Source organism: Serinus canaria, chromosome 4 (genome assembly GCF_022539315.1).
Source record: "Serinus canaria isolate serCan28SL12 chromosome 4, serCan2020, whole genome shotgun sequence".
Lineage (NCBI taxonomy): Eukaryota > Metazoa > Chordata > Aves > Passeriformes > Fringillidae > Serinus > Serinus canaria.
This window is the reverse complement of record NC_066317.1, coordinates 3,609,373-3,636,889: the sequence shown is the minus strand read 5'-3', so window position 1 is coordinate 3,636,889 and position 27,517 is coordinate 3,609,373. Positions and strand designations below refer to the sequence as shown.

General features: G+C 40.7%; 2 protein-coding genes and 1 long non-coding RNA gene across 7 annotated transcripts in view; 2 read left to right on the top strand and 1 right to left on the bottom strand.

Annotated features, from left to right (window-relative positions):
- The window catches only part of SYNPO2 (synaptopodin 2), a 76,698-nt gene extending 76,432 nt beyond the window's left edge, over nt 1-266 (bottom strand). For both annotated transcript variants that reach the window (XM_009096280.4, XM_009096281.4), the window contains exon 1: nt 11-266. In XM_009096280.4, the coding sequence (XP_009094528.3) occupies nt 11-139 (129 nt within the window). In that variant the 5' untranslated portion in view covers nt 140-266. The remainder of the gene's footprint in view (nt 1-10) is intronic.
- Nucleotides 267-5,385: 5,119 nt separating this feature from the next.
- On the top strand, nt 5,386-8,467 carry LOC127059494 (uncharacterized). The gene is made up of 3 exons (XR_007777408.1): nt 5,386-5,407; nt 6,593-6,688; nt 8,409-8,467. It is a non-coding gene; the product is annotated as an uncharacterized LOC127059494 (long non-coding RNA).
- Nucleotides 8,468-13,463: 4,996 nt separating this feature from the next.
- Nucleotides 13,464-27,517, top strand: part of SEC24D (SEC24 homolog D, COPII coat complex component) — a 42,343-nt gene continuing 28,289 nt past the window's right edge. Inside the window, exons 1-8 of one of the 4 annotated variants that reach the window (XM_030239543.2) lie at nt 13,464-13,484; nt 16,902-17,084; nt 17,975-18,101; nt 19,482-19,630; nt 20,970-21,242; nt 21,987-22,108; nt 24,787-24,898; nt 26,176-26,303. In XM_030239543.2, coding sequence (XP_030095403.1) covers nt 16,946-17,084; nt 17,975-18,101; nt 19,482-19,630; nt 20,970-21,242; nt 21,987-22,108; nt 24,787-24,898; nt 26,176-26,303 — 1,050 coding nt within the window. In that variant the 5' untranslated portion in view covers nt 13,464-13,484; nt 16,902-16,945. The other 3 variants (XM_050973315.1, XM_030239542.2, XM_050973314.1) reach the window with 3 other exon arrangements.

Sequence of the window (27,517 nt, the reverse complement as noted above, 5' to 3'; positions counted from 1 at the left end):
ATGCTCCTACCTTGGCGATTTGCAAAGGCTGCTTCTGCTCCTTGCCCCCTTGCAGCCTGAAGCCCCACGGCGCCCCTCCGCTCATAGCAATGCAGAGATAATCCCCTGTGCCCATCTTCCTGGTGCAGTTGGGCAGCATTCACATACGGGAGAACATGAAAAACTTGGCTTGCAGATGTTCAGCGAGCTGGAGATCGGTCTGCCGGGCAGAGCTGGAGACCCAGAGCACCACACTGTTGCTGCTGCTGTGTACTGCACGAGCAAATGTAGTCATTGAGGGGAATGGAAGAGCTCCCTCGCACCGAGGGCACAGCCCACTCTTTCGTCAGATTCCGATGCTCAGCCCACCTTCAAAGTAAAGTAAGTGAACTTGGAGCTGAAGGGAATGCACACAGAGACTCTGCCGTGAGGCAGAGAAGGCTGGCTTTAAACACGACTCTCCTGCCTGCTAAATCAAAACAACAGCAGAAAGAAGTGTACATTTCCCTGTGACAATTTGGGAAATAAGTTTACTTTAGTAAATGGTGCTAGATGTTTTAAACTCTAATTTACCCATTTCTTGCATTTTTACTCCAAGCAGAGTCTCAAGTGAAACGCCATGTACATCCTCTGAATAAGTGATTCTCTTAGTCTGAACTGGCCTTAGGATTTTCATCTCTACTCTGCACGTACTTTCTGCAGGACTGCAGGCATGTAAGCAAAAAAAACCAAAAAACCAAACCAAAACAAAACAAAAAAACAACAAAAAACTTTATCATTTCCCTGTTATAGAATTGCTAATTGCTTCTTTTTCCAGTTCTCTCTGGCCTCACTATAGTTTAACAAGTACTGCAATTTAGCAATGACCTGAATTACTATTGGAGCCTAATAATACCTGTTCTTATGCAGCTGCCTTTCCTACCAGAGAGGGGAAGAGGGTTAGTAAAATGAAGTATCAGATCCCTCTACAGATGCTATCAATGGATGATTTGCATTTTGTTGTTAAAGGGAAACCTTACTATAAGCACCAAAAAAAAAAAAAGAAATAAATTCAGTGGGGTGGTTTAAGAGGTGACTGTTCTTCAGCACTGGATGAATATTCCTCTAGCTGGGTATTAACAGCTGACAGCACTATCTTCTATCACCTCAGCCCAAAGTCAGGTAGCCTGATCGAAGTCACGTTGCATTTTGAGCTTTGCTGGTTCTAAAGGAGGGTGTTCAGCAGGTGAGCAGTCTTTAACGTCTGGACAAGTTTCTGAAAGAAACACCATTTGCTTTGAAACCCAGGGTACTGGGACACAGATTCTCACAGTATAATTCACTCAGGTCCCTCTCTGAAGTGTTTCCACTTGGTTGGTTCTAAGCTATCAGAGATGTTGAGGCTACAGGAAACCCTCATCATTTAAATTACATGACTTTGCTTCTCAGCAGCAGGCAACCATTGAGGGTTTATACCTATCCAGTGCATCTGCCAATTAAGTGACCCCTTGAGCGATGCTTCAAAGGCAAAATATCAAGGTAGAGACAGGATCTTCTCTCAAACTGAAATATTCTGGCTGGAAAAAGTAGACATATTTTTAGGAGCCTGAGTTAAATACAAAAATTAAAATCTGTTAAATACAAAAATTAAAATCTGAGCAGAATTTATCACATAATTATCAGTCCTTCAAATGTCACAAGTTTGTGACAAAATGCTTAATTACCTTTAGGGCGTTTTGAGCTTGTATTAGTCTCTCATCATTTTGGTAAAAAGGAGAATAATCAAATCTGATCTCTGCTTCTGAACTTCTTCATATACTTATTGGAGAAACCAAATTAAGGAGAATCACCCCTGCATTTGGATGCTCACATATGTGATGGTAATTTGTACTAGATACAGATGTCTCTCAGTTTTGACCACATAACTGTACTGTGTAAAATATTAGAACAGAGCAACCTCAATTAGTGATTGCTCAGCTGAAAAAATGACCAGTCAGAACACCAGGATCTCTTTGATTTTGGTGTATGAGAAAGCTTTGGGGCAATTTTAACCTGGTCCATTTCAAGTGATGCAGGACTCTTCACTTGAACTGACAAGAGCTGTGATCCTGATAGGAGAAAAAAAATAGGAGAAATAACTTTTGTCTTGTCAGCATGTTGAGGGACTTTTCTAACAACAATTTCAAACAAATTGCTGCTTTCCTCTAAGGGCTAATTTCTTGTTTGCTGTGCAGTAAACTATTTGAAGTCTGTAACTAAACTATTCCCATGATGTGGACACCCAAAGCTTCCTATGTCTTAATCTCTCAAAGAACATTCCATAGGTCTTAATAATTCCCAGTTGCTTTATATTAATTTCTTAAATGCTTTTGCTGAAGCATATTTTGCTTTTTAATACAACTCATATCCTTTTGTACACTCCTGCATCCTTTGGGATTTCTGAATGCTGGTTAGAAACTAGACATCAAGATTAAAGTGGAGTCCATAATGGAGTTTATGACTTTTTGGTCTCTGTAATTTCTAGAGCTTAAAGAAATTGTATTAATTCTGAGATTATTTTCAAAATACACTGGAAAATTTCAAGCTATTGTTAACTACAGCCATTTTACCACTCCCACCATCTCCATTGTTTCACTAAAACATAAAGATCCAGTTTTAGATAACAAGTGATAAAACTTTTGATGTCACAAATAATCCTATAAACTGGGAAAATGACAAGTGGCAGAACTCACTGAAAATCTATCTGTGCCCAAATACAGGGAAAGCTTTGGCTTCAATCTGATCTTGTATGATGAGATCTGTGTTACAACATTTCCAGGTCAAACCTCCCCTTGCTCATCTCCCTTCAAGAACTGCCAGTCAAGAAACAGCACAACAGCCTGGATGAGCTGTGGTAAGGTAGGAATAGCCATACTTGTAGAATAGCCAAAGAGAGGCCATCTATCCTGAAATGTTGTCTCTGATAATAGATGGAACATGGAACATGGAAAATGGTGCATTTCTTTCCCCAGGGAGCCTTCACTCCAAGATTTCCTCAGCTGGATGTGGCAGCTCTGTACTTTGTAACAGCAATTTCTCTTCCATGAACTTTTGCATGTTGTATCCTCTTGAGCCCACATAACTTTTACTATCTTTAGTTTAGTGTGGGAAGTCATCCCTAAGTAAATACTGGCAAAGAGTCTCCTTCTCTGCCTTGAATCTGGATCCTACAGATCCATTTGATGTCCCCTGGTTCATGGATCAAGGAAATCTGTGACCAAGCAATCCCCAGGCACACTTCCCAGGCACTTATTTTACAGACCTTTTGCATATCTACCTTTTTTTCAAAGAGAGAATAGAATAGTTAGTCATCCTTTACTATCTCACACCTTTGATTTTCCTCATTTTCTTTCTCTACATCCTCTTTAGTTCTAAGTCCTTTTGGAAATGAGGGTCTGCAACACCACACATGCTTCAGGGAGCAGACAAAGATGGGATTTGCACAATAACATGATGATATCTATTCTGTTCTCTAGTTGCTAACCCCAACACTCCTCATTTGCTTTTTCAGACACTGCAGAGTTCATGTGTCCCTGGAATTAGCTTTCAAAATCTTCAAATCTTGTGTGTTGCTGCTTAGTTCAAAGCACATAGTTTTATATGTGAATTAATGGCTTTTTCCCCAATGTGTATCACCTTATACTTCTAAGCCATGTTATGGTAGGGCTGCTTAGTTTTCTTAAAAGCCTTTGGTGAAGGAATTTGTTGAAAGCCTTTTGTAAATCCAAGATCAATCAGATCACCCTTATCCACGTGTTTTTTGATCCCCTCAAAGAACTGCCTTATGTTTGTGAGGCAGAACTTCCTTTTATGAAAACTGTTTTAACTCTTCCCAGCTAAGTCATATTTATCCAGATGTCCACTGTTCCATATTACAGCTTACCTCTTTGTTTTGGATAGAAATCAGGCTGACAGACTTCTTGTTTTCTGAGTCTTTCTTGGAAGACTTTAGTTAAAAGTGACACTCTCTAATCTCAGTAATGGTCAGCTATTTCAGCTTTGAATTCCTCTAAAGCTCTGTGTGGTCTTGGTGATCACTTCTTAGTGGTGGTCACTTCTTAGTTTTCTGTCCTCATCTGCTGCCACTTGTCCATATATTTTCTCCTTTCTGCTGTCATAATTTATGATACTGAACAGTTTTACTACAAGTGGATTTATCTAAAATCTAATAATCAAGTATTTCTGCAGCTGAGTTCAGAGGACATTCTTCAAATGTGAGAAGAAATAAGACATATGTTTGTCTTTTCATCCAGCAATAAAAGCAAAGCTTTGCTTTCACCTACAGTAGTATCTTAAGACTGTGGATTCTTTAAAAATGCAAACATTTCCACCCATTCCTTAGTAATGAGGAAGAGACAGAGGGAAAGGGGATATCATGATCTCTAATTTATGGGCAGCATTTTACTGCTGTAAGTACCCAGATGGTCTGACTTCCTCCTTTTTCTGCATTTCATTTTCTTTTCATATCTGATTTTTTTTCCACATTAAAATCAACACAAGCTAATTCACCAATAATACTTATTTTAACAGCTTTCTAGATTTAACTGTATCATCTGTAGACAATTTAACAAAATACCCAATGTATTGTAGAATGTGATTTTAGCCAAATGGGAGAAACAGCAGAGGGAAAAAAAAAAAAAAAAAAGCCAGTGCTTATTTGTTTGGTGGGTTCTTGGTGGTTTTTTTTTTTTGTTTGTTTGTTTGTTAGTTTAGTTTGGTTTTGGGAGGCTTTTTTTTTTTTTTTTGGTTTTGTTAATTATGTGGAGAAAACCCCTCACTTGTTAGCTGTTTTAATTAAACAAATTATAAAATCACAGTCATGCCACTAAAGAAATCATGGATCACAGTTTCTTCCAAATGAAGGGAAGACAACTTCTTCCAGTATATCCATTCAAATAATTTTTTTTTTAATTGGCTTCTTCAAACTGGGCAATGTCAGGCACCTCAGCACATGTTCTTTTCCCAAATCATTGCCTAATAACATACCTTCTTTTGTAGTCCTACAATTCAGTAGTTACATAAGGCAAAAACAAATTTTAAGGCAGATCTAAACATCATTTTCCACAAATGTTACGTAAGTAGAAAAATAAACTTCTGCTTAATTGTTACCCTTACGTTTTTTTCTCCTGACTTAAGAAGCAACAAGGAACAGAGACACATGGAAAAGATTTAATTTTCAAAAGAGGTAGAAAATGACAATGTGAATTAAATATATTGATGGAATGTTCAAATGCGTGGCTCCAGCTAACATCCATTAAAGCTGATTCTCTTCATCTTTTCCCAGCAAAACTCTCTTGTCCTACAAGACAAATTAATAAAATCCAGATGTTTTGATTGCATGAGGAACCTTGCAGTGCACTGCCAGATAAGAGGATTTGCTCCCTGGAAGTACAGACATTGAGTGGCAAAGGTACCAAAACCAGTAACACCAAGTTCTTAGTGAAAACAAATCAAATATACAGGTCATAGATAATTCTTAGCTACCTAGAAGGCTAGACAGGAAAACTCTGCTCACACTCATGGCAGGCATGAGTAGTTCCTCACCAGTAAAGTTAAAAGCTTTTAATTTTAATCCCTAATGTGGATTATAAGGCAAGGTGTACTGTATGATGGGGTGGAATTTTAGAACTAGTCCTGCTTTCTTGTTTTTTCCCCCAGCTTCAAGACTGGCAAAGTGCAGTGGAAGAAGCAGAGAAAAGCACAGGAGGGTATTTCTCAGCATTTAGGTTACTGGGTGTCATCCTAGATTAGGAGTTTTGGATCTATTTGGAGGGGAAAAATCCAAATAAACTGGCAAAAGAAGCCACTTTCCTCCAAAACAAAGAAACAGTGTTGTTAGCATTGAGCATTGCTGATTTATACAAGAGTAAATGGAAATTTGTGTAGAGAATGTAACTACAGTCCAATTAATGAGAGCTCTCAAAACATGTACATAGGCCCTCTGCAGCCAAAGACCTGCACCATTAAATATAAGACATAAGAATGTATAAAATTATATGGATAACTCAAAAAGACAGGAATTTGGGGAAGTGGCCTCTCATGATTCTTCAGTGTTTGTCCTACCCGTTCCTACCACAGCCAGTCTTGGATAATCAGAAAATACTTTCCTAAACTGGCTAAAGAGAAGTAAACTTTTTTTTCCCCTGGATTTCTTGGAGAAAAATCTTTTGAGGTTTTCCTTTATGAAAAGACAAGGATTTCAGATTGTGTCCAAAAATTAGTTCACAAAATAGCTACAAGAATTTGTTGTGAGAGAAAGTAAAACACATTCACTGCAAGATTTGTGAACATGGAAAAAAAATACGATGCTGGAATTACTGTTTCTTATTAATCTAGGAGTAATGTTTTGGGCTAGAATTCATGTTTCCAGGTGCCATTCCACTGCTGGTTTTACTTATCCCTGTGTTTTAGCAAGTAAGAACTAATTTACTCTTGGGACTTGGAAAGACTCTTAGGTGTGTATTTCCTTTTCGTTTTGATTCCCAGGAGATGGGATGACTACATTTTTGGCTTCAGTAGTTGGAAAAATTCTGATAAAAGCCTCTAAAGTAAAAAGAAAGCTATTTATGTATCATTTTTGTTCTGGTTTTGGCAGGGAGATGCTGCATCACATTCTTCCTAACAGAGCCTATGAGAATCAAAATTGATCTTCTGTGCCAAAGCTTGGAAGAGCCTTGAATGGAACATGCATGTAAGTAATGCAAGCAGGTGTTTCACTTTCCTCACCTCTGCCCTAATGCTTCATCCTGCTCTTTGAATTGTCATTTAAAGGGGGCAGTTAAGTAACACAGCACCTTTTAGCCATCTGTTCATCTGAAACAGTTGGATTTTATGGTCTCCTCTCTTCCTATTGAAAGAACATTTCATGCCAGTGTGTTGGGCTAAAGAAATCCACCATGCCAAATTCTCCTCTGATATACAACAGTGAAATTAATCAAGAGTAATCACATCATATTCAGTTAGAAAATATATTTTCATCATAGCTGAGATATGGATTAGGCCCAAATAATCTACTAAATTTTGAAATATGGTTTAATATGGAATTTAGGATTGAACACAAATATTTAAAATTATTCTGAGGAATACTCTCCTGCATCAGATTTCATCTTTAAATTTTCTTTCCTGTTAGTAAGTGTAGAGGTGATTCACTCCCCTTGACTGGTTGCTTTGAAAGAGCTCAATTACATGCATGGCTGCAGTCCAGCATAAAAATCAACTATTTTTGCATTGCAGTTTAAAGTAGGTATTGTTTCTTACTTGGAAGGCTCCTAAGAATGAATTTTTCCATAGTGAAAACAAGAACAGGAGAAGCAGAGAAAAACTGAGTTCTAATGCAGTACAGGTCTCAGGAAGTCTGGGTTCTGTTACTACACTGGAAAATTCTAATTTTTTGGTCTGGGCCTGGAAAATGGGAGAAATAGCTGCTAGAAACCTTGAGAAATATGATAACTTCTGAAATTCTCTGTTTGTAGTTTGGTAGTTTGATGGTTTGAGTCCTCCTGGAGTATCCTTTCCTTCCCTCTTTCCTCTGTATTACAAAATAAGCTGTAAGGTTTGTGAAGCAGTTTCTAACACTCACAACTGCAGTGAAGTGTTTGGCTCAGCATCTGCCCCAGTGGGTCTGATGTTGGTGGTTCCAACTAGAGCATCTGGCAAAAGGACAGAGCATAAAAAGTCACCTTGGCATCAAGTCCTGCCTGCAAAAGGCAGACAGCATTGCTCACCCTGCCTCTGAATGGTTCTGGTTAGGATTCACCAGAGAGGCAGAGGTGACACAACCAGGACCTCCCTGCATGAAATGTTACCCTCCATCCAAATAACTGCAATAGATTAAAAAGCAATCCAGCTATCTTCATTCCTGGCAATAGGAACAAGAATTCCAACTCTTTGATAACTAATTCCTTTCCAAGTGGAGCAGATTCTATTGGAAAAATCTGCCCTCCAAAAACACCTTGATGTTTAACCCCTGCTGATCCTGCAGCCTTGCCTGTTGCACTACTTCTTCTTGCCAGGAACCAGCTTCCAGACTTCTCAGCTCCTTCTGCCTCTGCTACAGGTCTCTGCTTTTGGTGCTCATGTACTCTGTAGTTTGCCTTGTCATGGATCTGTCTTCCAGACAACTGCCCATGTCTGCAAATGCTGAACAAGAGGTTTATGTGCCTCCACAGTGCAAAGCTACCACTCATGTTGTGACACCAAGCGTGGCGTAGAATTTTGCTTCTGCCCTTAATTTTAACTCCAGCTGCATCTCCTATCCCTCTGTTACTTCTATAGTGTAAAAATCACATGATGGATTTTTTAAAAAAATAATTCTAATGTTTATATTTGTTGATCATGGGGAAAGCATCCGTTTCTTTATACTAAAGGTATCCAAACAGCACAAATCCAGTATTTTTGGATTTACTTTACAGATTACTTTGTGATCAAGACTGATATTCAACAGTGGAGTAAAGCAGAAGCACAGTCAAAGTAAGAACACACATAGAAGTATTTGCATCTTAAGTAACTCAAATCACCAGTTTGTTATGAAGAACTCACTCAGCTACTCTTTTTTATTGCTAGTAAGTTTGAGTACTGCTCTACAGCAAGACTCCACCACTACATCAGAAATTTTAAACACAAGCAGGAAACATAAAATGAAACCCAATGTAAATAAAGCTGCTTCAGATTCTTTTGAATGTAAAAGTGAAATATATCAATGTTTGAGAAATTCCATACATTCAGCAAGCAAATACAGAAGAGGATGGCTTAACTTTCTGCTGTTCTTTCAGACTGGTAGCCTAATGTTTATTCAGAGTGCTTTATAAGTGATACATTATTAATCAGATTATACTAAGACCTCATCTTTGTTTTTATGTTAGAGTTCATTAAGTAGCAATTACAGCAGGATAATCAAGTCTTGGTTAAGAACAGGTAGTGCAGTCTTCCACTCTCATGCATCTTAGACAGTAGTAAATGAATTTTAAAAATAATTGAAATTCCCCAACTGAAACATCACAGCAGTTTTCTCAGAACTCCACATCTATCTCCTGTAAATGTTCTGGATCAAGTTGCCAGAATGTTGATTTCATTAGAAAACCAAAGTAGCAAACAGTCAGTGAGAGTAAGCAGAGGAGTCTCACAGCTTGCAGATATTGGGAAATCCAGAGGCTTGAACTAGCCAGAGAGTATTTTTTGGGAGAAAACAGCCACAGTCATTTTTCTAAAGCACATTTGCTTTTGTAACATGTGGCTTGCGTAGAACTTACCACATGTGGATCATAAAGAGTTTTATAAAAATTTCTGTTTAACTAAGTTTCAGGGAAAGAAAGTGGTTTTAGCTAAGAGGGATCAACTTAACAGGAGATCAGGACCTTGGCTTTAAGGCAAGTGCCCTGTTCTCAAGAGCCAGAGTGTCTCCTAAGCAAATAATAGCATTAAGTACTCTTTCACTTGCATATCATTTTTCCTGGCTAAATAGAATTTTTTGCTCTGCAGAAGTGCTAGCAAACTCTACCAACAATCTCTGAGGTAGGCAGTGAATGCCCTCTGTGCTGGTTGGTTTTTGTCCTCTGGGGGAGTTAGGGAGCATGGAGACAACAGGGTTCATCATTGTGGACTTCCCACTTGCCAGTAGCGTTGAAAAGGGTTGGGGCAGGGAAGGAGTGAAGCACTCCCAGTCCGCCCATCCTCTGCAGGGTGTACAAAATTCAGCCATTTCTAGGGTGAAACAGTGCAGCTGCTCTAAAACTTACCAGCAACCAACAAAACGTCCCAGTTCACAGCAGGGAATAGAATGTATAATCAGTCTAAATGAATTTGCAGATTAATTCAAACAGAATAGAAGGTTATGAATTGGAATTGGGTTCACATCTAAAAATACTTTGGAAACTTTAATGAGCACAAGGTGCCAGGATGTCTTTATGCTGCAAGCAGCCTGAGGGGTAGCACAGCTTTACCATCACTGTGGAGTGGGAGGTCAGCGCTCAGCAGAAGGAAAAAGGGAGATTCCCTGGCATGATCCATGTGCTCAGCAACCCCTAATGGCCTCCCAGTGACCTCCTCGACTGGCCAGGACCCACTATGGTTCTGAGTGCTCTGACCCACAGCCTGAGTTACCTTGGTGTACAAAAACCCAACAAACCAGTAAGGAATTATTCTTCCTTTACTGTGGCCTGAGCTGAAATGGGTGATAAGTGGACAGTCCCTGCAGGAAGTATTTATTAACATGGGGTACTTAAAATATACAGCAATGAATGCATGGCCAGGATTTTAACTTTCCTGTATTGTTTGTCCTGAATAACAACACCTACAGACATCAGTCTGGTATTCTGAAAACCCTTGGATGTTTTCATTCCCTATAGGGCAGTGTTTAAAGGGTGCACTCCAATAATATTTTCTAATTGCCTGTGAGACTGTTGAATCAAAATTTTCAAAGTCACTTCTGCTGTACCCTCTTTCAGGTTTCTACTGTGCTCAGCTTTTTATATTAGAAATGTAGCTGAGTCACAGCACTGATGTGTTTCTTCTTACAGTAGTGTTCTGATTCCTGAAATATTACATCTTTTCATTTTCTTCATATAGCATTTTCTAATCTGACACATGATTTTTTGAGAGGAACATAATTCCTTCAAAGTTTCATTGTTTTTTTTAATAGCAAAGTCTTGCCTTCATCTTAATCAAATAATATTTTTAAATGTAATTTCCATTTTTCTTGTAAAGCACTTTACACTGAGCTGTAAGCTGGTTTTTACAGACCTTAAATATACAGTAGGCAAAGCATTAAAGATTTTAGTGAATATATGTAAGCAAGATAAGAAAACAAAGTAATTTTTTATGTAAATAGCTCTTAGGACCCTTCTGATGTGCAAAAGCAAAACTGTAGCTTGTCTGAAAGACACACAAATGAAAGAAAAGAAGAAAAACAGTTTCAACAAAAAGAAGCACCTTTTAAAATGTATAATCCTTGGAGTTTTATGAACTATTAATTGTGATGAAATAGTCTTTACTTTAACTAACATACCAAATATTGCCCACATCTTCCCCTAGGGAAAGGTTTGTTCTGAATCTTCCTGGCACCTTGTAGCAATGCTGTATTTTAAGGACATGCAGTAACTGAACAGGTTAGGATAGGATGTAGTTTTCCTGGAGTCACACACACATTGTCTTCATGGGATATGCTATGAGATAGAGACAGGAGATCTGCATGGTTTCCTCAGCTGGGGCTTTTATAGACCTCCAGTAGTAATTTCTGGGAACAGTCCAATCTCAAATTATTTGAAAAATAATAATAACTAAAAAACAAAATTTAATAATGGTCTCTGAAAGATTTGAGCTAGACTTCTATAGAGCCTGTATACTACTCCAAATTAGGCCTGAAATGTATGAAATCACTTTCAGCAGCGTTGCATAGGTACCACTACAGGATAAATTTTCCAACCTAATTGATTCTGTTAAGAAAGGTAATTTCTTGGCTGTCAGCAATGATGACCTTGTAGGTTTATTACCTACAGGGTCTATAAACCTACAAAGTCATCAATGCTGACAGTGGTCGAGACCAAACCAGTCTGACTCTCAGATTTTATGGAGCAGTTTAATTAAAATTACTTCATAAAATTACTTACAGTAGTTCAGCAATCCTGCATTCTCATTTTTGTGAAATTACATTCCAGACCTATAACACACTTTAATCTTGAATGATGTTTCCACGTTTCTGAAACTGAAAACCCTAAAATACTTTAAATGCTATAGATAAAACAGTAGATAAATCCTACTTGTAGTTCCAAACATGCAGACTGTGACATGCCACATGCCTTTTGTCTCAGTGTGCCAGGCTAAAGGACAGCAGGAGCATCCTTGAAAAAAGAGGCATCTGGATCCATTTCCAGAGTGGGCCTGAATTAAGGGAAGAGCTGCCAATGCCAAGGCTTCTCCTTGCTATCTTTTGCTGATCTCATGTTTCAGTTTCACAGGAGCTGATTTCTGGGAGGAGAAATCTGATAGTAAGTATTCAGTGGCCAAGTAAGTGCACGGTTCCTCAGTGCTGAGTTATCCACAGCTGCTTACTGTTAATAGCTCAGAGAGAGACACAGCAGGACTGCTGGGACAGTGGCTGCCTGTCTCCCTGGAAAATAGGGAATGTCCAAACTTAAACCTGTTCTTTTCCTCAGTGGCGTGGTATTTCAGAAGAGTTTTTGCATAACTTTAATGTGTCTGTTATAACCAGGAAAAGAGATAAGGGTGAGGGGTGGAACTACAGCACAGCAATGGTGAAAGGCATTGCTTTGCATCCTGCTTATGAAAGAGTCACTGATACCCTGCAGCCAAAACCACATCAGTTTAACGATGCTTGTCACCTCGGGGGTGACATTTTCCATTCTGATTAGACAGTTGGGAGAGATTGGAAAGGTTTTAAACTTCCCTTGACATATCCAAGTATTGGCTCTGATAACATGTAGAAAACCAGCTTATATTATTTAGTGGTGAATCCAGCTCTGGTTAGCAAGAATAATACAGATCAAGCCCTGTTCTTGTCTGCTTTGTGTTGATTGTTGAGGTTTCTAGTTAGTCATCCATGTAAAGGATGCCACTGGGGATGCCACTGAAAAAACCCTGGGTTTTTTTTCAAAATATTTTTGTACAGAAATGAATGCTTTGGACAGTTTGTTTTGAGCTCACAGCCAGTACTGAGGTATAGCTCTAGGTAAAACTGTTTAGTACTTTCAGGAGACTTCATAAGGTTGTAGAACAAGGATAAGAAAGTCTCTGGAGCCTGAAATCCAGATACACGTGAGTTACACAGCTGTTGTGGTGTGATTCTTGGGGCTGTCCTGTGCAGGGCCAGGAGCTGGATCTTGATGATCCTTGTGGGTCCCTTCTAATTCAGGATATTCTATGATTCTGTGATTCTTTGAGAGGTTTGCTTTTTTTCATCTGCCACTCTCCTTTCTTTTTACTTTAACACAATTATGTTTATTTGTGATCAGGAAGAAAAGTAACTTTACAAAGACATCTTCCTCATGTTACTTCCAATCTCTCTCGTGTTACTCCCGTGTTTCTTCTTAATTAGAAAAACATTACCTATCCTGTAACCAAGGCAGCGTTTTTAAATGCACTTGAACAGTAATTAAAACCAGAGTATGCCAACAGGTAAAGTACCTGTATCGTATTTCACTGGAGATATTCAGGTGGCATAATTTTACACACAGATATGCAAGATATATATGCGTGAAATGTCATTGTAAATATACATATATGCATCTTCGACCAGGCTGCTGGTGATAGGATGAGAGGATACAGTGTTAAGCTGCTCCAGGGGAGGTTTAAGTTGGACGTAAGGAAGAATTTCTCACAGAATGGATAATCAGACATAGGGACGGGCTGCCCGGGGAGGCGGTGCCGTCCCCGTCCCTGGAGGCGTTTCAGGAGAGCCTGGACGTGGCACTGCGGGACATGGTTGAGTTGACGTGGTGCTGTTCGGTCATAGGTCGGACTCGGCGTCCTCAGAGGTCCTTCCAACCTAACCGATTCCCTGATTCTGTTTTTCAAGCACATAGCGAGGAAAAACAAGTATGCCTTTTGTAACTGGGCTCCGTGTTTGGAGCGGGACGTATCCCCCGGAGCGAAAGGAAAACTCTTTCGCAGGGTGACCGCCCCGGGCTGCCCTTCGCCCCCGCCCGGGAGGGCACGGCCCGGCCGCGGGCGCGGCCTCGCTGCCCGCACTGCGCAGGCGCGGCCCGCGCCGGGCCGCCTCAGACGTGGCACTCGGGCGCGTGAGGGAGCGGGCGCGCGGCCGCAGGTAACGGTCCCAACCGGCACCGCCGGCTGAGGCGGCGGCGCGCGGGCAGCGGCGGGGCGGGCGCGGGGCTGCGGCCGCCCTCAGCAGCGCGGAGCCCGGGGGCTGCGCCCAGCCGCCAGCAGCCGGCGGCGGAGCCCGGCCCCGGGCAGGCACAGGTACCGATTGCCGCGGGGTGGGCGGTGGCTCCGAGTGCGGGGCCGGACCTGTTGCGAGCTTACGGCGGCTGAAAACTCGTAGGCGATGGGGATAGAAAAGTTACATGCATGAAAAGATGTAGTAAAGCTCGGCAGCCTTGGCAGCAAAATTAGATTTTGCTTTCGTAGCTTGGTTCGCAGCGTGGTGCCGGAGAAGAGCCCAGGAATAGGTGTGTGGCTGTGCTCATTCGGTGTGTGCGCAGCGGTGTTGGTTGGGCGTGAGTGAGCCCGTGCGGATAAAGGCGCACAGCCCCAGGCTGGGCACCCACCGACCCTGCTGCCTGCGGGGGAACGGACCGCGCCTCCGCCTCCGTGACGGGCTGCTGGGGAGCGCCGTGTCTCCGCAGAAATACAAAGTTGATACTTCTCCTTCTGGGAGCCAAGGACTCGAGCCTGGTTTTGTTTCTGTTGTCCTTCTGCTTGCACATAGTTAACTTTTACATCCCCCCCCCAGAGACAGCAGAGCGTTGCATAGGTGCAGCGATCCTCTGGAAAAGGTGACAGCCTATTCGGTAATAGAGGTCAGTTAAATTCTGCAGCTCTTCCTCAGTGTTGGTGTTGTTCCCCAGGTTATGGGATATAATGTAAACTAATGTTGAGACGGAGAAAAAAGTTTTCATGACCTTCTGTATGAACTCTTTTCCTCCACACCCCCACGGTATAATTTCTGAAATGCTCATAATCCTTGAGGCAACCTTAAAACACTAATATGTGATAGTTGGTATATATACCTCTCCTGAGAAGAGAATAAGTATCCTTGGTGCTAAATAGAGTCTGGAACTGTGTTGAAGAACTTGTATTATTTCATCTGTGGTTAGAGCTTCTGTCTCACTTCAGCACAACCTCTGTGTGTTTATACTGTCTGTGGGAAGTTTGACGTGGCAAGATTTTTTTTTTCTTGTGTGTGTGTGAGTAAGCTGTGGAGGAAGTAATTTCCTCTGAGTGCTCTTGCAGTTTAATGTGCAGCTGCCTCTAAGTGAAAATCTCTTCCTTTATGTAGATATAAAGTATGTATAGGTCTGTGCGGTTGTGTAGGTAATTTAATGCTAATTTAGTGTATTTTGGAACAACTAAAGCTCTCACTGCCACGTCTTTTCTGATGGAGGTGGGGGAGGGAAGGAGGTACAACTGGCAGCAGCAAGCCTCTGATTACACTTTTTTCTTTCTTCTCCCTGTGTTTACCTTGTTAGCCAATAAATAGGAGAAAACTCCATAGGATTAACTCCCGGAAGCAGTTAACCACTGCAAGTGAGAAATCTTGTGCTGCCTTGAAGAGTGTGGAGAGGGCCAGGCCCTGTACACAGCTCAGAGGGATTTCTTGTCTGATGTGGATGATGAGTAAAACTGTTGAGGTTTTTTTTCTTCGGAAATATCTGTTGAATTTGGGAATGGGCTTTCTGGTAGGGATAGCTTTTCTCTACTGACATGTGCCAGTGCAGCATGAATTATCTGTGTGTTCTTGGAGCTGTAATTTTGAGGTGCCTTTGTGCGTGCTTCTGAAACACAATTTGTGTTTTCTTTTTGTCCAGTTTCCATGTTTAAAGATGACTCCATGGCTTGAGCTTAAGAATGTGAAGTACAGGTGGTTGGGAATGCTATTTCAAAGGAACACTTAACACCTGGAATGCTAATTTATGTTGTGCAGTTCCTTGGGATGACTGGCTTATGTGCTTGGGACTCTACAGGAGTAGTAAATGCTTGTTCAGGTTGGATCCTCAGCATTTCTCATAGGAGTTTAATTTGGGCCTCAAGAAAGTGAAATTCTGTTATGGTTGAATTCAATCTGCTATCAAAATGGAAGCTCTCACATGGAAAAGAGGAATCTTGTTCTCAAGGCTGCAGAGTGTACATATTTAATAACTTTACAGATCCCTTGGTGGCAAGGGCTCTGTATCTGAAAACTAATCTGGTGAAATACAATCATATGGTTTGTCAATGCAGAATTCTTCAGATTTTTTGCTTCTAAAAATGATGGCAGTTACCAGGACACTCTTTCCTGAAAGTTTTCTAAAATGTTGCTCTGTCCTGTTGAACAAAATCTGACTACAAGAAAGAAATTGCATATCTTGTGAATGCTCTCATCACTCTCTCAATTGCTGTCTATCTAATGTTGGGGTTTGCTTGTTTCATGTATTTAACAACAGGATCAGGATGTGAAACTTATGGAGAAGATGCCTGATAACAGCAAGGGCAATGTACAGGGCTGTTGAGGCCATACTGCCTCAACTCTCCCTCGTGGAATGTCTTGTGCTCAGTTTTGGCACACCAGGGAGTTCTGGGATAAAAAGGTTGCTCAGGCCTGGGCCAGTAATACAGAAGACAACCAGAATTAGGAGCTCTGTATATCCTGTACTTTATTCTCTGTTTCACCAGCATCAAAAGCAAGGAGTCTTCCATCACTTGCTTGGAGTGGGGTTGATGCAGAAGGTTTGTAAAAGTTTTGGTGGAAAACTGGTGTTGTATTCCACACTTCTAAAATAAGGTGTGCTAGCATAGGACAAGTAGTTGCTAGGGGGAGTTTTCTGCTCTGGTCACTTTGCCTTTCCTGGTTTCTCAGTGAGTTCTGGGTTCTTTGGGATGGCTGGTATTTGGGGAGCAGGATTCACAGTGTATTTTCCATGCATTGAAGTCAACGCTCTCCCAGTAAAAAGAATCGTTTGGGACTTTCCTTTGAGAGTTTTTTCCATCTACACATCCATCGCTTACAGTTCTCTCCATGGGCTTGGGATAGCTGAATCCCATTTAAATGCAGCATGTGGTAATGCTGAGGAAACTAAGCTATTAAGCAAAACCAAGATTTGCCCCTGACTTCAGGTCATTCTTTGCCTTCAAATGTGTCTTTTATCTTTTTTGGGGGGAGAATACAATTCACAGCCTTTTAAAATGCAGAGAGAGTGATGGATTAGTAGCAGGTGTCCTTTTCCTTTTTGCAGATTGCTGTAGAGGACACAATACTTGGAATGAGAAAATTGCCATCATGAGTCAACAAGGTTATGTTGCAGCTCCTCCATATTCCCAGTCCCAGCCAGGAATTGGAGGTTTTGGATCACCCAATTCTTCACTTCATTATGGACATTATGGGGACCCTAACTCTTCATACTCAGCACCTCAACCAGGTATTATTTTGGCTTAAAGTTTGTTTTCAGAGTCTACCTTACTGTATTGGTGTTTTGCATCTCTTTTTACCCTGTGTAAATTTTACACTGATACTGCAACAGGAAACAGAAGAAAAGTTTTACCCAGTTTCTCTAAAACTGACTAAAGACAGCAGGAGTTGTGTTAGTCTAATCAGATGCTGAAGGTAGTCAGAATTCTGATAGAAATGCTTCTGGTAATTAACTTATTAGAATACTTGGGGTAAGTACTGGTTTTCATACCAGATGATTTTTTATATGTTAGAATAATTTAAAGGGAAAATAGTTCAAGAAATCAGTTTCTTGAAAGGTTGTTCATTCAACACTGCTGTTTACATAAATCACACTTTCTTCACAGTCACTATACTAGATCTGAATTAGGAACAGTTTTCAGCACAGGAGAGCAGGTTCTATATATGGAAGCTCGTTTTGTTTTTACTTTAAGAAGTTGTTTCATTTTTTCTTTCTTACCTTGATCTCTGAAATCAAAGGGATCTCTTGTTTCTACCTTGAAATATAATTGGGTGACAGGCAATTAGCACTGCCCCAAACTGGCAATTGCTTTGTCTGTTTGTTCATTGTCTTTTTCTTACTGTTCCTCTTGGGTTCTTTGCTGGAAAGTTATGAACTGCTGTTTGTTTGCTTTTTACTCTCTCTTAGCTTTTCATATCTGCTTTTATAACTGAGCAGAAATCTGTGCTTTGCAGCAGAGTCACTGAGATTGGGAGGGACCTCTGGTCTAACCCTTCTGCTTAAGCAGGGTGACCCAAACCTGTTACTCTTAATGCCAGAGCAGAGCTGCACACTTGCATTTCTTGCCCATCTTGTTCTTTCTTACAGGGTTTTACATAAAAGTGTCTCATCTTTTGCAGGTGTGTCAAAATCAACTGTGCCTTTTGGATCTCCAGCTCCTGTTGGGCCTCCACCACCTGGTGCACAGCAATTCAGCCAGACCAGTTTCCAGAATGGGTCTGGTACGCCAGGACAGCAGCCACACAGGTGACTGAAAGGACCAACACCTGACACCTGAGCTGTTTGACCTCTGTTACCTCTCTGTGAAGGAGGCAGGAATGGGAAGGGGAGAAAACAGGGACAGGTGAAAGCTGTAGAAAAAAATCTTTGCAAAAAGGTTGTACGAGGGGATAGCCAAGCTTTATTACACAATATTTGTGTTGCAGGTAAATATGAGTCAATATTTGAGTCAAAATGCAGCTCTTTTATTTAATTCTGTCAAATATTAGTTACTTTTCCACATTTCCCAGGAGTTGCAAAATTAGTTTGTGTACCCATAGCTCCTTCAGCTTTAGTGAACTTGACACCATTTAACAACATTCTTCTTGTAGTTGGTTGACATCTTAATCTCTTTCTGTGGTCCTTAGTTTTTGTGTAGTTATTTCATTTCCTCTGTGGGAAGGAGGACCCAAAAAGACTGGTGATCAGTTGTTCAAGATGGTCTATTCATGCACAGAAGTGGTGCTTGTCCTGAAGATGACAAAACAGGGTGAATAGAGTCCGGTTGACATGACCTAGCAAAATACTAATTCTCTTCTGTAGCTTCCCATCATTGCCCTGACAGCTGCACACATCCTGTTCTTCACTGGGTCTTGGTTTTTTCCCAGAATTGCTCAGAGCTGCTGTTGTAGGCCAGGAAGTATCTAGACAAAAATGTCAAGAAAAGTGAGGTTTACTTTTCTTGAAATAGCTGGGCTCATCCTCAGTTTTACAATGGAAAATCCATGTTGATTGTCTCTGGGACATAGCCTGGCATCTTATTTTACCCGAGTGAAGCAGTCTGGTAGAAAATGCCTTTGTAAGCCATGTGTGTGTTACTGCTTTCTTTCCTTTGGTTATTTTTCTTGCCTTCATGTTTTCCATATCTGATAGTCATGAAGTTTTTCTCTACCCGCATCTTCTTTTTCCCTCTACTACACAGAACTCCTCAAGCATTCCTCACTTCCTTTTCTTCTCTTCACAGATTTTTCTCCTTATCTTCTTCATCCACCCGTGGTAGGGAATCTTTCTTTATAAGCTTGGAAAGGCCATGGACTGCTGTGATATGTTCAGAACTTGTGTTTCTTAATCTTCAGGCTTACAGTTATACTGCTGTCACTTTGCCATGCCATACTCACTCTGCTTTGTTTCTAACAAGTGTGCAAACAAACATGGACTGCCTGTTTTTATTAAACAAGTGTGCAACCTCTCTGTCCTTTGTGTATTTTAATACAAGTGTACATTTTCTGAGCAGAATGTGGGCATACTCCATTAGGGTTTTGTCCTAATTAATTGTGTCAGCACTATCTTGAGGAGGTATGAGAACCTGGAGAGTTATGATTGTTTGATGTAATTTTTTTGCATAACTGCACTGATTTTTTCCTTTAGGTTTCAAGGCCCTTCACCTCCAAGTAACACAGGGCCTTCCTATCCTCCCTACAGTCATCAGTCCCAAGCAGCCTTCCCAAGCACTGCACCTGCTTCCTCTACAGCACAACTTGCTGACCAGCTCAACAGCATGCAAATAAATAGCTATGGTAATTGGGTTTATCTGATTGACTTCTTCTCAGTTACAGCATTAAAACTATGATAATTAAAACTTATTGAACTTCTGTATAAACAGAAAATATGACCTTTGACCACCATCATTGGCTTAAGTTCTTAGCATTTTTTAATCTCGTCCAGTTCCTTAAATGGTAGTATTGGGTTAATTCTGAATTGATGTTTGACAAACCTTCCATAAAATTCAGATATCCCATCAGTCGTTTCTCAAAATATTCAGTGAATGTGTCAGTAACAGCCAAGGCATGAACAATAATATGCAGACAGGGTTTAATTTTTCTCAAATTTTTACAGTTTCTCTAGTTACAAAACTATTTTCTTTTCTTGTCTAAACATTTTTGGGTTTTAATCTAAATTTATCTGCATTTATTTTGATGTTATACCATCTCAAACCTAGACCATGAAGATGTGATCATGTGATGCTTCCATGTAAATTACTTCCAACCATGAATGCTGATATGTATTTAAATTATGCAAAATATATTATATAAACAATTTTAAAACAGTTATGTAAAATACATTGTTCTCATGTATCTACTGAGAGGCTTGAGTTTAGCATGTTAAGATTTTTTTCAGTTAACATGTGACAGAAGATATTTCAGTGTTATTATATGAACACGTTCTTTTGCTTCAAACCTAATATTGGTTATTTTTCTAGCTCTCTTTAAAGTTGTGTTGTCTTTGGGGGAAAATCTGATTAAAAAATATAGGTTTTGTAAAGTAATAAATTTTTACAGGTTATAAGTCTCAAAAAAACCTCTCCTTCCAGAGTCTTCTTAATTCTAATTGAAACCTGGGTCTTATAAACAATAAACAATTCCTTGCCAGTGTGTACAAAATAATTCCCACGTTTCATCTTTTAATACCAAGTGGGTTTATTTTCCATCAAACCTGTAATGGTGAAATACAAATAGCAGACTAACAAAAACATGCCACATAAAAGAAATGGATTATTAAGCAAAAAGAATGTTGTTTCACGTTCTGAAATGAAGTAGTATTTTGAAAGCTGAGTGATCTATGTGTGTTCTAGTGAAGAACTGTCCAACTCTGGCTTCTTTCACTCTTTCCCCATCTACCCCAGCTAGGGTTTTATTGCAGATAGAGCCAAAAGAAATAAAATGACTGAGTCAGCTGAGGCCTAAACCACAATTTGTCATGTGATCAGGCACACAGAGTCCCATAAGGCAGCACTGTCAGCATGGGATCCAGTATTGCCAGTATGGCATAGAAATGTACTGAGCAGAACCAGAGCACCTGTGGCACAGGTTTGGGAGGTTATCATTTCTGACTCACCTGATGGCATTTCTCACTCAGGTCCCGGCACTGCTCCGAGCTCTGCTGTGTCTCCCGGGCATCCGGCGGCTTTCCAGGGCCCGCGGCTGCTGCCCCCAAGCCAGCAGCAGATGGGTTTGCCACCTGCAGCACAGCTGCCTCCTCCACCAGCAAACAGTGTTAATGGCCTTTGTGCTCAGCCAGCTTTGCCTCCTATGGCCAGGCAGGGTGGAATCCCTGGACCTGTCCCTCCAAATCCTAACTTGCAGCACCTTCCGGGGCAGCCTCCAGGGCCTGGATATCATCCTCAGCAAGGTAGGGAAGGATGTTTGTTATCTGGTTGAAAACAAAGTGTGCAGGCACAATCACTGGTGGAACTGTGTCCATTCATGACTGAATCTTCTGACTGGGAAAAATGAAATATGTGTTCCCCTTCTGTAGAAGGGAAGGATGTGCGTTGTCAGTCAGTACACTTGAGACAGGCTCTGCTTTTGCTCACAAGTTTAGCACTCTGTTGAGACTGTAACAAGAAAAAGGAGATCAATTTGGATTAGAAACAGAATTAGTGGTTAGTAATTGGTGATGGCACACCACACTACAGGAAGGTGTTTTTCTTATACTCTGTCAAGGTATAGGCTGCTTTCTGTACTGTCATAAGCAGCTTTCAAAAATGCTTTGCTATAGCAATAATGGATTGTAAGTGAATACAAAAAGCCAGCTAATGTATCAGTTTGCGTTGACTGATGTTAGTGGAAAGATTCTCACTGAGGTAGTGGCCTGTTGTGAGTAACAGTGGTAATCTCTACTAACTGTCCTACTTGACATAACCTGAAAACTTTGGAGCCAAAGTTGTCATATCTGGTGTTGTTCTTACTTTTTAAAGCACAAACTAAAGCCAAACTGAGCTACAGAAATTCGTTTCTTTTAGTTGCTGAAAACAGAGGGGAAGAAGGAGTTGCACTTAGCTGAGTAAGAATTAATTGCATGGCAGAAGTTCATGCTTAGCATTGATAATGGAACTTCAATACTCCAAATGAATTGTCATTTGTAACTCTGCAGCAAACTATGGTCCTCAGATGGCAGCATCTCAGCTATCCTATCCTGGTGCTTTTCCTGGCAGTCCAGCACAGCTCTCAGGCCCACCACAGAAGAAGCTTGATCCTGACTCTATTCCAAGCCCAGTAAGTAATGTGGCTTTAATTTTTTATAAATCTAACTTCCTGCAGCATTTAAGATAGAGGAATGACAAATGCTAACATTGTATTCATTTTAGCTAGTGAGATTTTTCATAGCATACTTTGGCAGTTACATGTGCCTTACATGTTTTGGTTCTCAGCATACCTACTATTTCTTGCAGTTTCTAATTAATGCAGTTTTGTGCTCTGTGCTGTCAGTATTGGATCAATTAGCATATGAAATTAGTTGGAGTACTGAAGAGGCTTTATGACTTTATCTAACATGGGACACTCATACATGAGGATGTCCCAAATGCTTTATAGGAAATACTTCACTAGGAATTCTAAACAGGATTCTTAATGAGACAGTGACCAGTACTGAAGAACTGCTTGTGTTCACTGCAGCTTATCACCTTTCCTTTTCACTCTGAAAAGTTTGAACTTAGATACCAGAAGTAGGATCTGTACACAACACAGGTACATGAACTCTGGAAATGTAGTCCTGGCAAACGCTGAGAGGTCACATGCTCAGAAGCCATTTGGCCTTTTGATTTCAAGAGTTTCTCAGGCAATGAGAATTATTTGCCTGAGCCATCCTTTCAGTTCCTGCACCCTTGTAAAGATTTCAGTAGCCTGGAATATTCCTGATGCTTATGCTTCATGCAAGCTGAAGAGGCTCAGCTGTTGAACACACACTGGTGGGACAGTGTCTCTTCTTAGGATGGTGCTAGAGAAAACAAGGTTATGGTTTCATGCATCTTTCTGATATAAAGTTGTCCCATTGGTATGCAAAGAAAGGGCTGGTCAGGCACAGGCAGCATTTAACTTCTTTATTGGAAACAGCTGATGAAGTAGAAAGCAATAGTGTGCTAACTGATCCAGAGTTCTGGTGCCCACAGTTAGAGTGGTTCTGGCAGTTACCTGGACAGGTCAAAAGGTCCTCAGAGAGTCAGATTTCTTGAAGCAGCTTCAACCTAGAACTTGCTACTTTAAAAAAATGTTTTCACCACTGCACAGTGGGCTAGTCTGGGTGAAGGAATCTTACACTTCTTGCTGAGGCAGGTTTGCTGTACAGGAGAAGCATTTTTGCAAAAGACTCGCACTGTCTAGTATGAAACTGTCTTGCTTCTTTAATTTGAGGTATTCTTTTGTTCTTGAAGAAAAGATTATATTTTTACCCAGTGACAAATTTGATGCAAACCCCCTGTAACGTTGGAAAAATACTTGTTGATAATCCCTTAGGGGTTAATGTAACAACTGCAACTGCCTCGTTAAAGGCAATTTTTAACTGAAAAGCATTGTGTAGAAAGCCCCCTGAATCAAGTGTCTGTATAAATAACAAATGCCCTTAAGTCCTAATGTTTCAGTGCAATGCTTTTTACAGTAGAGGGATAAAATGATCTTGTCTAATTAAAAACAAAGGGCAGGGAGGGAAGGAGGTCTGGCATGAAAACATGGGCTGATGTCTTGTTTCAATTATGCACACAGTATAAACAGCCTTGACTGCAACAGCCATGTTAAAATAGGTTAAAAGGTTTGTTTAAGCCTTACAGAGAGGATCAGAAGGAATGTTTAAAAGAAACATGATTTGGGTCAGTGTCTGTAAAGGACAAAAAGCTAATTCAGAATGAGGAATAAGTATGACCATGTGTATCTCTGTTGTTATATTTACACTATACAATTATAGTAGTGTTGCCAGATAAATTTACTTCTTATCTGTAGCCATTGTTGATTTATATTTCTCTTACATATGTTAGAGGCTGATATGTACCCTGACAACATCAATGAAAACTCGCATCTGGACTTTGTCAACAATTATTTCCAAGAACATTGATACATTTAGGTCAGTTAGCTGCAGAATGCCGTGGCACATTGATCCTTTGCAGGGCTAGGTCTCGGAGTGGTTTGCTTTCTTCAGCCAGTGGACCTTTTTAGAGCAAAACCTTTTTCCTTCTAATGCAAGAGTTAGCTATAAGTATACAAGCCAAGGAGACAGGGGAAAGTAATCAAGCAGAAGATCTAACAAGCTCTCTGAGGAATGTCTTGTATATTTAAATTGCAGTACAGAAAACTGTATTGATGAAAAAAAAATTATAGGCCCCAGACTCTTTTCAGTGTGTTAGGAAATACCTCTTGGACATTGATCAGTAGACTCCATACAACTAATTTAGTTTTTCTTCTCTGTTTGCTTTCCAACAGAGGCTTCTGAAGTTCCCTAGCTATTATTAGAAGTTCATGTGCAGTGTAAAGACACAATTCCATGAGGTACCAGCAGCAGTGGCAAAACCAGTTTGAGAAATTCCCTGTCTCATTCCTCTTGCCTCCTACAGCTATTTGGCTGCACTCTAAACCAGGTTGCTGAGGAGAGAGGAGGAGTGATGCTATCAGTGATTGGATTTCTGGTGTGGAACAAAATACAGCTTTATACAACTTTGGTTATATCCTGAAAAGTGTCAGCCTTAAACCTGAGTGAGGGACTGTGCAGAAGTAACAGGGAGCTGCCTATGGGAAAGGAATTTGGGCAGCAAAGTCAGCTGCATGAATATGTCATGACATTATGTTGTGAATTATTATAAATTAGGCTTCAACCAGACTCTTACTTTGTGTAGATCTTAGCTTGTTCATGAGTGTAGCTGAATGCATGACTTACCTTCCTCATTCTGTTCTTGCTTCTTACTCATCAGATTCAAGTGATTGAGAACGATAAGGCTGCCAGGGGAGGACAGGTCTATGCCACAAACACAAGAGGACAGGTTCCTCCCCTCGTCACCACCAACTGTGTGATCCAGGACCAAGGTAACTGTCCTTGATACTGCTTTGGCAGTCTTCTAGGGGAAATCTAATATAATTAAATTTTAAAAAGGGTAAATTCTCAAACTTCTCATCTGAAAATGATTGTATTTGCTCTAAATTGTGCATGAAATTGCAAACTTCCTTTGAACAGAAAAAAAGGGGGAGGAGGGAAGTGGGACTTGATTTCTTACACCTTGACTTAACACCACCTCTACCCTTCCTGGCCTTTCAAAGAGTATGAATAATTGAGACAACTTTCCTTTTTAATTTAAAATTTTTGAAGGTGTTACATTTCAAATTAAAAATCCTTTCTGGATTATTCTGAAGATTTGAAAGGTGGACACTAGAATAAGCATTAAGACTAGACTATGACTGTTACCTTTTAAGATATGAATTTCTATTCAAGTGATAAAGGCAGTGTGCAAGCTGTCCAGTTCTTGTATGCTGGCCAAAGGAAAAATTTATCTGCCTTTGCTTCTGCCTGGAGCCTGGAGTTACAATCTTCCACATGCTGCTCTTGACAGCAGGCTCAATATTTTAAACAGGTTAAACTGATGGTGTTATTCAGCCCAACAGTAATTTATCAATGCTGAGATAAACTGTATAAAATGTACAAACACACTAAGATTTTTTGGCATTATCTAGAATGGGATAAATCCTTTCTGATGATCCAAGAAATTCCTTTTAAGAAACTGTGCAGAGCTGCAGTCTCTTGGTTACAAAGGGAGCATCAGGAAGCTGACTCCTGAGCTCCTTTCAGTGCTCTTGCCTGCATCACACAGCAATTTCTCCTTGAGGGGCTGTGCTGAGTGTCCTCTTGGAAGTGTGGTGGTGGCTTCTGCACCCACTGTAGGTGAGCATGGTGATATTAAGGCAGACACTGTTTTCTGAATCAGAGGCAGCTCATGAGAGCAGTCTTAACAGTAGGTATCAGTCTGCCTCATCCCTTTATGTATAGTGTTGACATGTCCACTGGGATATCATCCATATTTTCCTCAAAGATCCTAGCTATGGGATGTTTCCAAGTAATCTCTACTGAGATTCTTCTTGCAAGTATTTGTTGGCTTATTTCTGTCATGTTTAAATCGCTGCTTTAAACTCAGGAAGAAAATATTTAACCAGAGGGAGGGACAATGGGCTGGGATATAAAGAGGATGGGAGGAAAGGCAAGCGTGTGTTGAATGCAGCACACGCACTTGTTGCTTTGTGTTCTGATTTTCCTGCTCTGTGCTGGGTGGGTTGCTCCTGGCAGCCTTTGAGTGCTCTGTGGTGTTTCGCAGGCCACGCCAGCCCGCGGTACATGCGCTGCAGCACCTACTGCTTCCCGCTGACGGCAGACATGGCCAGGCAGGCCCGCATCCCCCTGGCGGCCGTCATCCAGCCCTTCGCTGCTGTCCCGCCGAACGAGGTAGGGCCTCCTGGGGCTCACTCCTCGGGCTGCTGTCTCCAGATTACTGCAGGCTTCTTTGTCTGTGACTGCCTGGGTGGGGAGGGTGTTGTAGCTCACACTGTGAATTGACACGACCATAAGGAGGTGGCAGAAGACCGAGGTGTGCTTGGGTCATGGTGCAACTTCAAAGAACAAAAGTTTTCATTTGGAAAAGGTACAGGAGTGATGGCTCCCCTGGCTTCCTGGTGTTTCCCCAACTGCCTCTAGTTCATGCCAGCTATGTCAGTTGCTTACTCTGCTGGAACTCTGTAGTTTTAGGCAAAGGTATTAAGAGAGGATGACCACAAACTGCATGAAGTTAATTTTAAGATGTGGAGAGTTAGATTTGAAGAAACACATTTTTCCATTGAGGTCTTTACAAAATAATTTAATTTCATAGGAGATCAAGAAGATAATTGGGTGTGCTACTTGGATGAGTGGAGTCATAGAAAGAAGACAAATGTAACCAGCCATTTTTAGCACTCATTTGAAGGCACCTTTTCTCACATAACCCTCTCTAATGACCCTCCATATTCAAAACATATCCTTAGTTCCTCTGTAGATTTTTCCTGCAGTATTCTCTGGTCTTAAAATAATTACCCAGGTTTCCTGGCACCCCCAGAGGATTCTATCAGTGGCAGGAATAAGTCCATTTTTCTACTGCAGGATTTAGCTACATCATCTGTGGGATTATCTTACTTGGTCTTCATCTGCTGTGTCCTCCATTGCTTCTAAATTCTTCAGCTTCCAAAATCTGCAAGGTCTGCAGAACGCATTTCCTTTTCATGTCTTAGATTGATTTACTCCAGAGTGCTGTGTCATGGGGGAAAAAGCAGAGATTTCATCAAAGTTGTAGTATGTGATTGTGTCTTCAAAAACTCCTCATAAACTGCCTGCACAGGAAAGCCTAATTAAAATTGCTAAGACATTCAGTGCTTGGTTTTGCAGTCTGATTTTTCTTTAGCTTTGTTTTATTGCTTATAAATTCTTGGTAGGTTTTTTTTTTTAATATATGTTGGAAAAAAGCAGATGTTGCTCTTTATCAGGATGGATAACTTCCAATCCAGCAGACCTCTGTAGTTTGAATTGAGAGTATTATTTTAGCAGGGTAGATTGTAGTTATCTTCTCTGTGGTCCACAGGGAAATAGGATGTATTACTGATGGCTCTGCAGATACAAAGTCTCACCATTTG